The sequence below is a fragment of the Macaca fascicularis genome, chromosome 2 (genome assembly GCF_037993035.2).
Source record: "Macaca fascicularis isolate 582-1 chromosome 2, T2T-MFA8v1.1".
Lineage (NCBI taxonomy): Eukaryota > Metazoa > Chordata > Mammalia > Primates > Cercopithecidae > Macaca > Macaca fascicularis.
Genome location: NC_088376.1, coordinates 44264041 through 44282113, shown reverse-complemented (window position 1 = coordinate 44282113; position 18073 = coordinate 44264041). Strand labels below are relative to the sequence as shown.

General features: G+C 41.3%; 1 protein-coding gene across 24 annotated transcripts in view; it reads right to left on the bottom strand.

Annotated features, from left to right (window-relative positions):
- Positions 1-3496: 3496 nt before the first annotated feature.
- Positions 3497-18073, bottom strand: part of ZBTB38 (zinc finger and BTB domain containing 38) — a 138955-nt gene continuing 124378 nt past the window's right edge. For all 24 annotated transcript variants that reach the window (XM_065540004.2, XM_074031172.1, XM_065540009.2 and 21 more), the window contains one exon: positions 3497-9809. In XM_065540004.2, the coding sequence (XP_065396076.1) occupies positions 6222-9809 (3588 nt within the window). In that variant the 3' untranslated portion in view covers positions 3497-6221. The remainder of the gene's footprint in view (positions 9810-18073) is intronic.

Sequence of the window (18073 nt, the reverse complement as noted above, 5' to 3'; positions counted from 1 at the left end):
TGTACTGTACTCCCACCTCAAATATATTTTGAATGAATGAAATACAACTTTCAAATCCGTATCTCAAGTCAGTCTCCTCTTCTGAACTTCCAACCCAGGTATCTAGTTTGTTGGCAACACCATCCTTCTAATTGCTCAGGCCCAAACCTTGGTGTCATTTTTCATTCCTCTGTTTTTCAACCCCTGGTTGAAAAATCTATACCATTAGCAAATCTATCATATCTGTCTTCAAAATACATCCAATATCTCAGCCACACAGAGTGTACCTCAAATACATCCAATATCTCAGCCACACAGAGTGTACCTCAAATACATCCAATATCTCAGCCACACAGAGTGTACCTCAAATACATCCAATATCTCAGCCACACAGAGTGTACCTCCTAACAGAAGAATCCCCCACCTAGGAAGTTGTCTTGTTTCTTCCTAGACTATGATCACAGAATTTCTTCGGAACGAAATTGCAAAGGGAAAAAATAGAAAATCTATAGATTAAAGGACAGGTATATCAACTAATTGTAGAATGGGACTTTAGTTGGATTCTGTTTCCAGTTGTAAAAAAAATTATAATGATGGGACAACCAGAAATTTTAACGAATGGAACTTGATGATATTAAGGAAATGTTAATTTTTAAGGAATGGTAATGATATGGTTATATGAAAAATGTTGTTTACCTTTTCAGAGATGCGTTCTGACATATTTACAGATGAAATGGTATGATGTCTAGGATCTGCTTCAAAATAATGCAGTGGAGAAGGAAAGTAGATGAGGGTATTGATGAAACAACATTGGCTATGAATTGTTGATTGCTGAATGATGGATACACTGGGTTTTGCCAAACTATTCTACCTCTGCATAGGCTTTAAAATTTCCATATTACAAAATTTAAAAATCTGTCTCCCGAATGTGACCCATTTCTTACTGTCTCCACTACTCCCACCCTCTTCCAAGCCAGTGTCATCTCCTGCCACAGCCTCCTATCTCATCTCCCTGCCTCCACTCTTGCCCCGGCCTGTGGTCTATTCACTACACTGCAGTAAGAGTGATCCTTGTAAGCACATCAGATCCTTCCACTCTCTGCTGAAGTCCTCCAAAGGCTTCCCATCTTGCTTGGATATTGTGTTACCTCTCTCTGAGTTCACCTCCTACTACCCAGCCCCTCCTTTGCTTGCCCACTGCCTTATGCTTTCAGGATAGAGGTTCGACTCTGGCAAAGCCAAGGCCCTGACGATGTGTCCCACGTGCCTCTCCAGGTTCATCATCCCAAAACCCAGGCTTTTGGAACAACCTACATTCCTCCGTGGCTCCTTTGTTTTAGTCGCTCCTCTCTAGACCTGACCCCTCTGGTGAAGCCAAGCTCCACTAGTCTCTGCTCAGTATCACTTCTCTCTGCTTTGGTTCTAGGCCTCTTAAGAGCTCAGAGTTTTGTTTTATAATCATCTATTGTCTCATCAATCTCCTTCACCAGACTTAAGTTCCTCAAAGGCACAAGCTACCTCACATCTCTATAGTCCTAGTTCAGCAGTAAAAATTAAGTATATTTTGAATAAATGAATTACACTTTTACATAAGTTAGCATTATTATTTTTTGAGATGGAGTCTTGCTCTGTGGCACAGGCCAGAGTGCAGTGGCATGATCTCGGCTCTCTACAACCTCCACCTCCCAGGTTCATGTGATTCTCCTGCTTCAGCCTCCCCAGTAGCTGGGATTATAGGCACCTGCCACTACGCCCAGCTGATGTTTTGTATTTTTAGTAGAGACAGGGTTTCACCATGTTGGCCAGCCCATTCTCCAACTCCCGCCTCGGCCTCCCAAAGTGCTGGGATTACAGTTGTGAGCCACCACGCCTGGCTGCATTATTACATCTTTAAAATGTCTGTTTACCAGTTTCTCTAATTGGAATAAAATACTTTTGGGTATAATTACATACAAGTCATATATTTTAAAATTATTGCAAAAAAGTGTTTGATTTTCCAGAAAAACATTCTAAATAGAATGTTTTAGATGTTACTAATGAAATAAAAATATAACATTTCTAACTAGTTCGTCCATTCGTTGTCTAAATTTAGAGTGAATAGTTCTAAATTGCACACCCAGCCAACCTTCTTGCTCACTGACCATCTTGCTTGAAGAATTGGGTTAGGAGGTACAAACTAGGGAGGGAGCAAAGGGGGCTTCTCTCTCCAGAAGAGAAATCAATAGCTGGTCAGGATTTGGGGAGGGGGAGTGGGATGGGGATGAGTTCTTGGGATATGGAGGAAACCTAAGTGGAAGAACTGTTGCTTCTCTAAAAAGAAACTCATACAGACAGATGGGAGTGGAACCAAATCAATCAGTAGGTGATGAGATAAGACAAAGAGCAGTAGGAATGAAAATATCCGAAGTGATGGAAAAGAATGTACTAACATTTTTTGTTTTATGCTTTTACTTTCTCAATTGTTACGAATTCTTTCAATATTAAATGTTTTCTTTTAGATAATGAAATTAGTTTTAGCAGATAACAGTTATCAAATTTTTGGTGAATCTGGTTTGGATTGCCCTTCCAATACAAAATTGATGCTACTGGCCAGCCATTGGTAGGCCTGGCAGTAATTTTCTCTGTGTTGGTGATGGACTGTGCTGCCTGAGCCACCGACATCCCCTCTCACATGGCCCACTGGGACAAACTGCAGGCATTTGCAAGATAGTTAGCTAAGTTTAGGAGTAGAGTCTATGACGACGGAACGTATTTTTTTCTTTGTGTGAAAATTACTAGCCTATAATGCCATTACAATTTTACTCCATATCCTTAAAAAAGTGCACAAATTTTACTGATTTTATAGGGCAATCTCCTGAGATATAAGGGAAGCCCAATTCAGGGGAAGCTGAACCCGACACAGCCTCCTTTAATCCCGTTCCAGGGCAGTCACTAACTGCCATCCTAAAGCTGCATTACTTTATCATGTCTCCTTTCCTCATACTCTGTTCAGTTTCTATAAATCACTTTTCTCTACAGTGTTGAGAAGGAACAAAAACATGGGCTTTGGAGTCAGGCAGACCTAGGTTAGCATCCTGGCTTTGTCTGGTTGTGAGACCTTCTCAAAGTCACTATAAAATGAGGATAATGAGGTTGAATTCTGGTGTGTGTGTGTTAATGAAATAGCCTATGTAAAGATGTTGCCTAGTGCCTGGTACTCAATATATGTAATTTGTTTCCCGCGGATGAGTGCAGCAGAATGCTTCCTGGAGAGCATTTCATTCTCTGATTTATCATTATAAGATCAGGCCTATCCAAAACACTCAATCATCAGAAGACTTCAATCTCTTTTATTCTGCTTTTTTCCTAATGTCATAATCCATTTGACTCCTAAGCATGTAAGTAGGTACCACGGAATGTAAACAAGTAAGGAAACAGAAATATACCAAATGAATAATATGTGGAAACAAAGCTGTGACTCAGATGAAATAGCTGCACGAAAGAAATAACATTAAAACATTTAAAAAGAGACTTAATATAGGAATAAGCTATTTTAATCAAGCAAAAACAAATTTATATCCATTATTTCTAAAAATAAAATTAGACTTTTCCAATCCTTAACATCTGCATTTAATAATATCTTCTAACCAAAATACAGATGCTAAAACAGCAAGTTACATTATATCTTGTACAGCATACAGTATGTTCACTGTTTACACTTACTTTAATTCTAGTTGGTCATGTACTCAATGCATACTTAAACATCACTCAATAAAATTTTCACAATTAACAAAAAAAGTGACAAGGCTGTCTTAAAACGGCTCTGCTATAAATTGTATAGAATATACAGAATTACAAAGTCAAGTATTTTTTTATCAAAATATACACCCCTCCCTGAAACTAACACAAGCTATCAACATTTTAAATGAATACAATTATAGAAAATATTTGCAAAATTATTTTTTCATGTATAAATATTCTGCCATATTTACTTTGGTCTAGAATTATCAGCATACAAGTCCCACTTAAAAAATATCCACATGTAAGGGCTGGGAGAGAAACATCACTACAGGTAGTTTTATATTTGGGGTTAACTGAAATCAAAATGACTAGAGTACACACTAATTATCTTTGATTCATATTATTAACTGATAAAACAAATTAGTGGATCACAGGATTGCTTCTTCAGTGTTCTAATTATCAATTCAAAAATGATTTTCATAAGCCCTTTGTGACTATCTAACAAAACCCAAATGAATAGTGTAGGGTATACATATATACAGTGTATAAAATAAAGTTGAATTTGCTTGCATTTTCCCATTTTTCTCTACTTATATAATACTGTATGTAAGTGAAAGTAGATGAACAAAAGATAAATGCAGATACAATAGTGGGGTTACTTAACAGCAAGGTACTACAGTATTAAAAGGTCAACTTTAATCATGTCCTTTCGTGGGTGTTTAAATGCTTTCTTACCCACCCAAATCCATACTAAGTCTTCTTCATGGAGACATCACACTTGTAGAGAGAAACCGGAGTCCTTTAAGCTACTTCTTCACAATGATAACCTTCCAATCTTCGATAACCTTGGGTTTCCATTCGTCAAATCCAATGAACATGAATGACTGCAGGTCAGGCTGAAACTGCATTCCGGATTCTGTTCACACCGGTGATCAAAGGGTAAAAATGTTTTCTCTCTCCCTCCCATTCTGGCAGTTTAAAAAAGAATCATGCATTCCAGCTTTCCAGGAACCTGGTCCACATGATAGAATATGATGTAGGGCAATTAGATTTGAGGGTAATGTTGATGGTGTGGGTCAGTGTAAAAGAACATTAAAAAGACTTCAGTGGGTTTTTAGCAAGGGGTGTAGATGTCTGCAAATATGACGACAGAGCATCTGGCTTTGTAGATATATTTCTGAGTCTCATAAGTAAACGATAGAACCATGTCACTCCACATTCTACCTTTCCATCCCCTAAAAACAAAGCTATTGTTTTAGGCAAGGAAGGCCATCACTTCTTCTTGCCCACTCAAGTCATTAATGGGTGGGGTGGAGGGTGGGGGTTCCTTTGCCCTTTTGCTTTATACTAGTCTGTACTTGTGGGCTGCATAATCTCCAAGAAGGCTAGTAATTACAATTACTTGGGATTAGGCAGTCACTTTCAAGTGCCTGGGAATTCACTACTGCAGTGTACCTTGCACTAAATCTCTTGGACAGTCCTTCAGTGGAATGGGAGATGGCAGCTTCCACTTGAACCCTTAAGTCTGTCTGGAATAGACCCCCCACATCCATGGCCTTGTGGTGGTTGGAAGACTGCAGAGAGTTTCAGAAGAATGTGACCCTCTTTCATTCTCTGAGATGAGGCCATTGCAAAGTAATATGCAGCACAGGCAATCACAGGTAAATTCTGGGAGGGTGTTCCCCCATAGATAAGGCATGACCTATGTTTTCTGTGAATTGAGTAGACCAGTTCTAAGAACAGCTGAGCCATAACTTCAAGGGAACAGCATTCCATCTAAAAGCATTCACATGCTCTGAAATCATATTCAAAATGCTTTCTACTGATTTTTACATCAGTCCTCATTATTTGCAGATCTATTGCTCCTCATAATTCTCTACAGGGGATATGGACAGTTAAAAGTTATAGTGATTTATATATGTATTTTACAAGGTTTGTGTTGCAGAAAAGTAGTTCTACATAATGTATGAATGTCCTACTTTAGGTTACTCATTATGCACATAATTTCAGTTATATTGTTTAAGTATTTCATGTGTATCCATTAATTTAAACAAATTTTAATAGTGCAGAAGCCAGATGGGAATAAAGACCGTCACACAGCTCATTACCACGTAACATATTTACGAAGATGCCATCTTCATTTTCTCCAGTGACTAAAGACAGTTCAGCAGCCAGTTCCTATTAGCAATTATTAGAAAGTTTCAAACTAGGCTAAAATTAAACTCCTTTTTTCACTGGTAGAAATACCACAGCTAAGAACTTCATTAACTTTCACAAGAAACTTGGGATACTGGAGGAGTCAGCTATTTTGTTTTTGTGCACTTTGCATAAAGTTAATGCTAAAACCCAAAGTAGATATTAGGATCCTTTTTCTGGAATTTTCACAAATGAGTGTTTTTTTGTTTTGTTTTTAAATTTCACTCCTTCATGACTGTTATGTGAATAAAATTAAACTAAACTTAAATCATAACCAAAAAAAAAACACCAACTATATTTTTGAAGATTTTTCTAACTCTTGCCACTCAAAGGACAACATTTTCCACACCGGTTTGTATGTTATCCTTTTGATCATTGTCTTCTGAATCAATGAAATGTTGATTCTCCAAGGGATTTGAGTTTTCCTGGCACATTTCACCTATTTTCTCCTGCTGACTTGGGCTTTTGAATAAGTGTTTCTTTTGGTGCATTCCAAGGGCAGCAGCTGTTTTGCAAATTTTGGGGCACTGGAAGCAGGCATAGCCCTTCCCATTATGCTCCCGAATATGCCTCTGCTCATGATTCCTTTTGGTGGAGAGATACAAAAATCTCTGAAAGCAGAACTGACAGTGGTAACGCTTTTCTCCAGTATGGATTCTTTCATGGATTTTGAGGGTCTCATTCAAGGTGAACGCCTTGTTGCAATACTGACAGACAAACTCCTTCAAGCCCAGGTGGATGCGTTCGTGTTTCTGTAAGTTTCCTTGCACCGAAAAGCACCGTCCGCAGGTCTTGCACTGGTATGGCTTTTCCCCGGTGTGACATCTCATGTGCATTTTGAGTGTAGAAGGGCTCTGGAACTGCTTGGCGCAGAGCTCGCAGGTATATGGCCGAGAAGTAAGATGTCGGTGGGGCCTTCCTTGGTTTCCAGCCCCCGCTGCTTTGTCTCCGTCACAGAGTTCACACTGCAGCTTGGGCATCTCTTTAGTTTCTTCTTCCTCAAAGGGTTTATCCTGAGGAGCCTTCCCCACGGCGCAATCCAGTTCTGCTGGGTATTTACATTTATGGCTCGGGCTCCTGTTTCCGTGCTCCTTCCTCCAGTTGACTTTCCTCATTTTTCTCAACTGTCTGGATTTCTTTTTGGGTTTGTAGTTGTAGTAAGGGCGCCACGGTTTGTCAGTGGAATCCTGGTCACTTGCGTCATCGAACACTTCACTCATCTCCATGCACTCGGATTGGCAAAGCCCGAGTGGGCTGTCTCCACTGGGTTCCGGGTCATTCCCCTGTGGCAAAGGCTCCTCCTGCATCTCATACTTAGGTCTTCTCCCTCTTTTATAAAACAATTTAGATCCTAGGATGTGCCTTTTCACAATGGCTTCGTTTCCAATTTTCACTGTTATTTGGCAAAGGGGTGCAACGTTACTATTTGTGGAGGTTCCCGGCAGAGCAGGTTTTGCAATGTAGGTTTCAATTTTACTGGTTTCTTCAGTAATATTTGTGGTTTTGCTCAATGATCCTCCAGGATCGGCAACATATTTTGACTCCTCCGGTATTTCTCCCCTGGTATGTGATGTAGTTTTCTTTTTCTCCTTAATGCTTTTGGGTCTGCTTGCAAACTTACCCACTTTATCTGGCTCAGGCTTACTGTCATCTTTCAGGGACTGACTGACAGCTGGGTCTGAAAAGGCTCTGTGGTTGCTGCTGGTCATGGCAGCAATGGCATTGCTGTGCATGATCACCGATGAAAACTGGCTGCTGTGTACAATGACCGAGGGTGCAGAGCCACTGTAGCTGATCACAGAGGCAGCATTCTCACTGTTATTACTCAAGGATAAAACAGGTACATCCCCTGCCCGGAGGTCAGAACTGACAGCATTTTCAGTGGAAGAAACTGACACCTCAGCTGAATAAAAGTTATTGTCAAGATCAATTTTCAATGCCTCCTCTCCCCATTTGGTGCCCTCTGCATTTTGTACATTGGCAGAAGTGGGTATGTCCTGACATGCAGATGTTTCCAATGGGATGGCTGGACTGTTGGTCAGGGTGTTTACAGTATCTTGGAAATTCAGCGTAGGTAATTCAGAGCTGTGTGGATTCTGAACAACATAGGTACCAGGTGCAGACTCATTCATTTGACTGTTTTCTCGTGCATTTTCATAGGAAGAATTTCGGTAGCTCTTATAAGGGGCCCTTTTGCATTTCATAGGCAGTAGCCTATAAAGTTTATATGGATAGACACTAGGCTTCAAGCCTCCATTTGCTGTTTTTTTACTGATGGAAAGTCTATGATCGATGGCATGGAAAGACTTCTGATGATTTTTGAGTATATAGTAGGTCATGAAAGTTTCAAGACAGAAAATGCACTGATATCGTCTTTCTCCCGTATGCCAAATTTCATGCCTTGTCCTGTACTCAGCCAATGCAAATACTTTGTTGCAGTAATGGCAAGGATATGTTCTTCTCCAGGAGTGAACATTTGCATGTCTTCGGAGGCTAGATAAGGTCACATAACTACGTTTGCACACAACACAACTATAGAGCATTTGCCCATTAACAAATTTAACCATGTGGTCCGTGTCTGGCAAAGTACTTCCGGTACTGGAAAATTCACCAATCCTATTTTCAGATAATAAAGGTTCTGGACCCGTGAATGAACCTCCATTTTGTCCAATGGTAGGATAGTTTTCTAAAAAGCGTTGGTTTCCTCCAGGAATGGGCATGTGGCTTGACCTCATGCAGATCTGTTCATGCCGATCCAACCTGTTCAGGGTGGTGAACTGTTTGTTGCAATACTTGCACACTAAAGGCTCCTGGGTTGGCTTGTGAAGCTGCATGTGGGCACTGAGCAGAGTGCTGCTGTCAAAGGCTTTGGAACAGCAGCTACAGTTGTACACCAGAGGTGGAACCTCTGCTGCTGGCGGCCCGGGAACATCAGAAGATTGATTTTCATCTTCCCTGGAAAAATGGACATCTCCTTCATTGTTTGGAGATTTTGAACGAGCGAGAACGGCAGCTGGCTGTGGACTTCTTTCTTGATTAACCTCTAAGTTGGATACTGGAGGGGGTGGTATATTTTCTGTGGCTGAATCAGAATCCTGTGGTATGGAGAATGTCTTTGGCTTCCGACATGTTTTCGGTTTTGCTGCAAGGGCTTCGCAGTTTTCTTTCCCTGTGTTACCAGGTGAACTGCCATCATGTTCACGTACAGGCTGACTTCTGTAAGCCTCAGCTACGGAAGAAACAGCGTATGAGTGCTCAGCGAGTGTGCGGACAGGCTCTGCCTCGTGGCAGACGTCCGTCCTCTCCAGGCAAAGGCTAGCTGTTCTCATGGAGTCAGAGACCTTTTTGAAACTTGCCCTCAAGTCCAGCGGGGAAAACATGTTATTACTATTTTCTGTTTCGATGATGGAAAATGCATTTGTGATCCTTGGCCCATTAGTGATGGCTGGTTCTTCATGCCTTTTTTCATGTTTTTCTTCTTTAACCACTCCCTTTTCAGTAATACAGAATACATACGGACCCGGGGAATTTGAGAAGTTGCGATCAGTAAGGTCTTCCAAGAATGATATTCCCAGCTTTTTTCCTGCAGCTGCAAGATCAGTGACTGTTTCCTGTCTCTTGACAACGACTGTGGAACTGTAGATATAATTAAGTATTTCGGTAAACACTTCAGCTTTGAGATCGTCCAGCTCCAGGACATGGCTGGAAATACAGATTGTATGGCTCCAAAAGATATTTTTAAAATACAGGCTTGAAGCTGCCAGAACATTGCTGTGGGCTTTAAATTTGGTATCTTCCACAATGATAGTGACATCGCATAAAATGCCCCGAATGCGCTGCTCATTTAAGATGGAGAGCACCGTGTCACTGTGAAAGTCGTCCTTGAGGTCCCTGGAAAGGGACATGACTGTCATCTGAAACAAGAGGAGAGAAATGGTTAGAGACTCTTCCACAGGTGGCTTCTTTATCTCTAGACTATTTTCCACTTCTGTGAAAAACTGTTCTTTTGTATGAAACTTCAGGTTTTTATCTCTCTGTTGATGCTCCCAAGGCTCAAGAGTCAACATTAGAAGCTAAATCTTTTTCTTGCCCCAGCCTGTTTCTCATACCATTGCTAATAGTTGTTATCATTGGAAATCCTCCCAGAACTCCTTCCCCTTTACTCCAAAGTTGGAGATATATATACATGTCCAAATTTGGGAGGGGAGGAGGTTTTATTTTACTTTATTTTTTCTGAAATGTTAAGGGTCTCATCATCACTCAAGGCTGCTGCTTTGAACTACTAGAGCTGGGCAATTCCATGGTCCTGCCACAAGCTTCCTGCCTATTTTCAAAGAGGACTCTGATGATCCAGTCATAACCATGAAGCAGGAAAATGATTTATTATTTTTTTTTGAGACAAAGTCTCACTCTGTCACCCAGGCTGGAGTGCAGTGTCACAGTCTCTGCTCACTGTAACCTCCACTTCCCAGACTCAAGCTATTCTCTCACCTCAGCTTCCTGAGTAGCTGGGACCACAGGTGCAAGCCACCACGCCCGGCTAATTTTTGTATTGTTGGTAGAGATGGGGTTTCGCCATGTTGCCCAGGCTATTTTTTTAAATGAATTTTCCTTAAGTGGTACCTATATGCAAAGCTATTGCCCACTCAGAGAAGCAGCAAGAACTGAAGGAGCCCTTCCTGGTTTGTGGCTCAGAAGGGTCTCTCTCTCTAGAGTTGCAGGATGTGTAATCGAGTCTGACCACCAGGGGCACCCTGCCTTTCTGCGCTATTGGCCCTGCGGGGACTCATCAGGTTCCTTTTCTAGTTTCCCCTTTAGTAGAGACAAAGTAGACTAGGGCTTTCAAAAAGAACTGTCGGGTACTGAAGGCAAATACAAAGGAGATAAAACGTAAAACCAGGAAAGGACATTTCTAAATCCTTTGACAAGAATGGACAAGAATGAATCTAGTCATAGGTTCCTGAATTAGCACAACTTCAAGGCACAGTGGCTCTTGTTCTGGTCTGAGGATCCCATCTCTATTCTTCTCTGTATTTGCTATATTCTCTATATAAGTCCTACTCCATGAGCTTGGGGTGCTAGAGTTTACTAACTGATATTTTAGTGAGGGGCAGTGAAAAGCAGCAGCTTTCGTACTTCCCACAGTAAGAGACAGTGACCTATCTCTTACGATCTCTGTCACAGTACATAGTGACCTAAGACACAAATGAAATTAACACTCACCCTTACTAGGTGTGATGCATTCTGTTCTGCTCTAGTACTTTGAGATGGAGTCTTGCTCTGTCGCCAGGCTGGAGTGCAGTAGCATGATCTCAGATCACTGCAGCCTCTGGCTCCAGAGTTCAAGCAAATTCTCCTGCCTCGGCCTCCCAAGTAACTGGGACTACAGGCACATGCCACCATGCCCAGCTAATTTTTGTATTTTTAGTAGAGACGGGGTTTCACCATGTTGGCCAAGATGGTCTCGATCTCTTGACCTTGTGATCTGCCCGCCTTGGCCTCCCAAAGTGCTGGGATTACAGGCGTGAGCCACCATACCCAGCCTTTTCTTTTAAAGAATGCTTACAGCAACTCACTAATTTCACTACCCACTAATAGATCACCACATGCAGTTAAAAGTAAAGCAAAACAAACAAACAAACAAAACACACACCAAAAAAACCCCTCTGGTCTAGAGAACATACTAACCAGCTATTCATCCAGTCTCTCCATGCTATTCTGTATTAAGTGACGTCTCCAGAAAGCCTTACAGTTTGATGATACAACTTTAACTCAGTGGCAATGCTTTCCTGGCACTAAAGTATAACATTTAGCTCATGGCATTTATTTAGTTGGATGGACCAGATGGCCACACAAAGAACCTCTCTTTACCTTTTTGTAAAGCTGCTATTATAAGCTGTGACTATTATGTTATTTAATGTCCTTTATACAAGGATCCATCTGACAAATTCTTTTTTTTTTTTTTGAGACGGAGTCTCGCTCTGTCGCCCAGGCTGGAGTGCAGTGGCCGGATCTCAGCTCACTGCAAACTCTGCCTCCCGGGTTTAAGCCATTCTCCTGCCTCAGCCTCCTGAGTAGCTGGGACTACAGGCACCCGCCACCTCGCCCAGCTAGTTTTTTGTATTTTTAGTAGAGACGGGGTTTCACTGTGTTAGCCAGGATGGTCTCGATCTCCTGACCTCGTGATCCACCCGTCTCGGCCTCCCAAAGTGCTGGGATTACAGGCTTGAGCCACCGCGCCCGGCCGACAAATTCTTTTATAGTATCCAGTCATAGGAAAAAAGTACCTTTCTATTAACAAATTCTTCAATTCAGATAATGAGAACACTATATTCACCATGTTTCTGTTTTAATTCTCAAGACAAAGAAGCTCAGAACTAACTTTTATCATCAATTGTTGTAGCTATTCTTGGCCTGGGTTTCTGGTGTGCCTATTGTTTCATTTTCTTTAACATTAGTTCTTCTGCTCTTGTCTACCCTGCCTTTAACTGTAATCTTCTATGAATCTTTTCCAGAAGTATGGGGGATTATTTCTACAAATAAAACTAGAATGAAATGAAATGGAATCTTATGACTTCCTCTTTGCCCCTGAAGGGGAGAAAGGGTCACCCCGGAGTGAAGGAGTCTGTCCTTCACCGGGTCACAGATCGATAGCATACTATGCTGATGTTTCTTTTGCCTTCTTTGAAGTCTCTCTGCTCTGGGCCCCTGTAGGATCTCCTTTCTCCCCTGACGCATATATTTTTATCATGTTTGGCTTCTCAGAAGCCCACACATTATTTTAATACTTTATCAGCCTGACTAGATAGCTTCAGATCTGAAAAGACACATGCTCTATGATTCAGAAAGGTGGCTTAGGTCTATGCTGACATCATCTATTTTGTCCTTCCAATTCAAAACTACTGCTTCTTCCAAAACATTCTGCTTCACAGCATCCTGAATCTCCCTTTAGGCTCTGCTTCCATTTGGGGAATACGGCATTTCACATTGGGCTAATGAACACTCTAGGGTGTCCTGACTCAGATTTATAATATACAAAGCCCCAGCCACTTCTGTGGGATTCTGATTCTTCTCTCAGATTGTTCAGCTAGGATGGTCAGCAAAAGGCTGTGTTACTTTTAACACAGAATAATACCGTAGTCATACTTAACAGAACAACATATACAATAAGTATCATTATATATGTCATTAAAATATTGTCATAACTTTGCAAAATCAAAGCATGACATTTTTCAGGGGGGATATCTACCTTTGTGTGGCAGAAATCCTTTAAAAATCATAGTTACTAAGTAGCACCTTGACTTGCCTTCTTGACACACCTTCTAACAACTTTATTCAGTAAATATGTTAATATGGTCAGACATAGTACTTGGGTGCTAGAGATATACTGGAGATATGAACAGGAGGAAGGCAAGTCGCTGATCTCAAGGACCCCAGAGTCTAGGGGAAGAAAGAGAACTGTCAACTAATCATTGGAATCCATGAGGGCAGGCCATATACTGGAGATAAGTATAAAATGTTAGAAGAGTAAGTAAAATTATTTACAGAGGCCCTGGATTACTTCCATAAATAAGTAAAACAGGGGTATAGGAAGGATTCTGTAAGGAGAAGGAACACTATAGGCAAAATAAATTAAAAATGATCAAAGCGGATACTGTTCTCAGGGGCTGATGAGGGAGCCTGAGTGGTGGCAGGAGTGGTGTGTGCAGCCCAGTCGACAGTGTCTATATGGGGTCAGGCACATGGCAGGCCTCAGCATGTATCTGTTGAATGAGACGGCCTGGGAAAGAAGGGTCAGACCAGATCATAAAGGGTCCTAAAGGACTCTCTACAGTTAAATTTTATATAGAAGTGAATAGGGAACCATTGAGAGTCATGAGATCTGAGCTAAGAAAGTGGGATGAGGTGGGTGAGGCGTGGTGGCTCATGCCTGTAATCCTAGCACTTTGGTAGGCCAAGGCGGGTGGATCACCTGAGGTCGGGAGTTCATGATCAGCCTCACCAACATGGTGAAAACCCGTCTCTACTAAAAATACAAAATTAGCCAGGCCTGGTGGCACATGCCTGTAATCCCAGCTACTTGGGAGGCTGAGACAGGAGAATTGCTTGAACCCGGGAGGCAGAGGTTGTGGTGAGCCAAGATTGCACCATTGCACTCCAGCCTGGGCAACAAGAGCGAAAATCCGTCTCAAAAAAAAAAAAAAAAAAAAAAGAGAGAGAGAGAGAGAAAGTGGGATGGGGTGTTGGAGGTGGTGATGGCATCTGAATTCAAAATTTACTTTAATTCTCTTAACAAACATTTACTGAACAATTGCTAGGCAGAAGGCATCAGCTAAGTGCTATAGAAACACAAGCAATCAATCAGCTGGGCATGGTGGCATGCACCTGTAGTCCCAGCTACTCAGGAGGCTGAGGCAGAAGAATTGCTTGAACCCAGGAGGCAGAGGTTGCAGTGAGCCAAGATTGCACCACTGCACTCTAGCCTGGGCAACAGAGCGAGACTCCATCTCAAAAAAAAAAAAAGGACAAGTGTTCATTCCTCCTTTGAACGAATGCTTACTGAATACCTATTATGTGCTTTGAGACAGTGGTTCCTAAACCTGGTTAGGCATCAAAATCACCTGAGAGGTATTCAGATATTACAGCTTTACAGATTCCATCTCCCCTGCTCCTACAGAGATTCTGGTTTAGAACAGCTGGGGTGAGACCCTGGAATCTGTATGTATTTTTACACCTTAATTTCTTTTGTGAATAAGTAATAAATTCATATGATATCAAATTGAAAAAGCATACAGAGTAAACATTGGAAAGTCTCCTTCCCACCTTGTTCCAGAGGAGCACCTTATTTCAGGTAGTTTTTAATCAACCAGCCAGAACTATTTCTAAGGGCTGAAATCAAAACTTGGTGCCATAAGAGAAACAAAAATTCTACCCTCAAAGGTTTGCAGGGTGGCAGGGGAACTAAGATGTGCTCATGAAACACTGCAAAAAAAAAAAAACAAAACAGAAATTCAGGGAACATCCAGGATCAGGCATGCAGGGAAAAGGTATGGGAGTCAACAGAGAGTAAGGGAGGCAGAAGGGGGAGGCTGAGAAACTCCCTGAAGGAGGAAGTGGCATGTACCGGATTCTGCTGCTGGAATTAAGCACTGCAGATATGGACAAGAGGAGAAAAGGCAACTTCAGGCAGAAAGAGACAGAGTCAGAATTTCATGCCCTCAAGAAGTTTATAATCCAGGAGTCAACGCACTTGCTTAAAACAGAGTCTGAATCTGCAAATGGAACTTGAAAAAAAGCAGTGAAACTTGTTGGAGAAGCAATTTAAAGTTAAGACTCTATATCCACCTCTCCAATCTTAACAGTGACCACTCCCAAAACCACCAAGTGTTGTCAAAACTGTCTTCAGAGCACATTTATCCAGCTCATTGGATGATCTCAGAAAGTGCTACGGCTAAAAGCCATATTCCACAGGTCCAAAGTGCAACAAGGAAATCAGTTCTAAATCTGCAGACCAGAGGAGGCCCACTGTAAGCCATACAGCAAATCTGGTCCCCACAGGTTTTGTTTGACCCGTGTGATTTTTAAAACCATATTTTTGAAAATCTTACTTAACCATGTTGAAAAACTCTAACATAAAAATCAATGTAGCCGGCTGGGCGAGGTGGCTCACGCCTGTAATCCCAGCACTTTGGGAGGCCGAGGCAGGCGGATCGCTTGAGATCAGGAGTTCAAGACTAGCCTGGCCAACATGGTGAAACCCCATCTCTATTAAAAATACAAAACTTAGCCAGGCGTGGTGGTGGGTGCCTGTAGTCCCAGCTACTCAGGAGGCTGAGGAGGAGAATCGTTTGAACCCAGGAGGCAGAGGTTGCAGTGAGCCAAAATCATACCACTGCACTCCAGCCTGGGTGACAGAGCAAGACTCTGTCTCAAAAAAAAAAAAAAAAAATTCAATATAGCTTTTTTGAAAAACAGGAAGACCAGGCCACACTGGGGTTGTAGCCTGCCTGGCAAAAAGGACTGGTGCCAAGTGGCTGTGTCCCCAGCACACACACTGCCTGCCCAGGGATTTATCACCAGGCAGCTTCTCTCAGTAATGTGGCCGCCTGACCTCTTCGGCAGGTTAGGTTTGTGTGACTGATAAGAACAGTAAGTAAAATAACATTGGACCCACTTAGACATACTTACTTGAAGGATATCCCCAGGATGAAAATTTAGACTTTAAAAGAGCTCATGTGGGAGAGGGAAAGTCATTTTCACCAAAAACAGTATTCTTTGACTTTACTTTAAAGCAACCTCCTCCACTACATTTCTTCACGAAGAGTAACTTAAAACAGAAGTCTTAGGAGCTCCTGCCAATGGAAAGCCCCAACAGATTTCAGAAAAAGAAATGTAAGTTAGAAAGAAGATGAGGTTTAATTTACATGTAACTTTCTAAAATATTTTCTAAAAAGCAAGTTTTGTGCAATAAATTCACCGAGATGGAATAGATAAGCATAAAAAGGCTAACAAAAATATTCTAGATATAAAAATTTGGGTAAGTCAATATTTTTAAAAACATAAAGTAATTTGTAATTGGATAACTGGCCACCTGACTTTAATGTCACTATTTTCCTGAGTTTGCATTTTAGCTGGAATAGCTTTTAAAATATATTTTTATGTTCTTTTTTTTTTTGAGACGGCGTCTCACTCTGTTGCCCAGGCTGGAGTGCAGTGGCGCGATCTTGGCTCACTCAACCTCTGCCTCCAGGGTTCAAGCTTTTCTTCTGCCACAGCCTCCCAAGTAGCTGGGATTACAGGTGTGTGCCACCATGCCGGGCTAATTTTTGTATTTTTAGTAGAGACAGCGTTTCACCATGTTGGCCAGGCTGGTCTTGAACTCCTGACCTTGTAATCTGCCCACTTCGGTCTCCCCAAGTGCTGGGATTACAGGCGTGAGCCACTGTGCCTGGCCTAAAATATATTTTTAAAATGTATAGTACACATATGTATACAGCCACATGTGTGTGCAAATACAAGCATGCATATATAAATACATGGACATATATTATATTTAAATACATTTTATAAGCACAGATATAGAAATAGGATGAACATATAATTCAGCATCCAAAACAGGACACTTGAGAGAGAAAGGAGGTACAACTAATGCCAGGAAAACAGGTATACATTGGGATTGTACCTCAAAAAATCAGGATGAATGGTCATCCAGTATTTTATATATAAACAAAATATAAATCTCTATATACATTATTTTACTTTTATTATCTTTTTTCTTTTTTAAGACAGGGTCTTGCTCTGCCACGCAGGCTGGAGTGCCATCAGACGGCAGTGGTGCTGTCATGGCTCATTACAGCCTTGAACTCCTGGGTTTGAGTGATCCTTCCACCTCAGCTTTCCCCCATCCCCCAACAGTAGCTGGGACTACAGGCGTGTGCCACCATCCTTGGACAGTTTCTAAATTTTTTGTTAGAGATGGGGTCCCACTATGTTGCCCAGGCTGGTCTCAAATCCTGGGCTCAAGTGATCCTCCCACCTTGGCCTCAAAAAATGCTTGGATTACAGGCCTGAGCCACCACAGCCAGCCTGTATAAATTAAATAAAAAATTATATATCATACTTATAAGGACATTTGTGTATATTTACATAAAGTATATTGTACAAATATTTAAAGTACTTTAAAGAATTATATAAATATATGATAAACATATTTTATAATTAGACTTTATATAAATGCCACTGGGAAATTCTAGTAAATTAGCATATTTGGAATTTTCAGTTTTTATCTCCTGCTATGCTTCAGCCTTATATAATTAAAAACATATACACATAATGTAAACAGAGGCACTTAAGATACTTTTGATGACTGAAATGAACTTTCTTCACTTGCTTTTTAGAATTTCCTAGCTTTAGAAAAAGAAAATGAATCTATGTTCATGGTCAAAGACTGAAACAGCACAGATATGCATTAAGGTAAAAAGTAGAAGTCCTCTTCTCCATCCTAGCCTCCCCACTCCCTACATCCATACTCCCCCCCCCCCCCAACACACACACAGCACACACTCTCCCTTGTCATGGGTCCCTTTTCTTATAACTTTGGACGACTTCTACATTCTGCCTGAATAAAGCCTTAGGAGAGAAACTGTATTTCCTCTTAAGATCATCCTTCTCAGGCCGG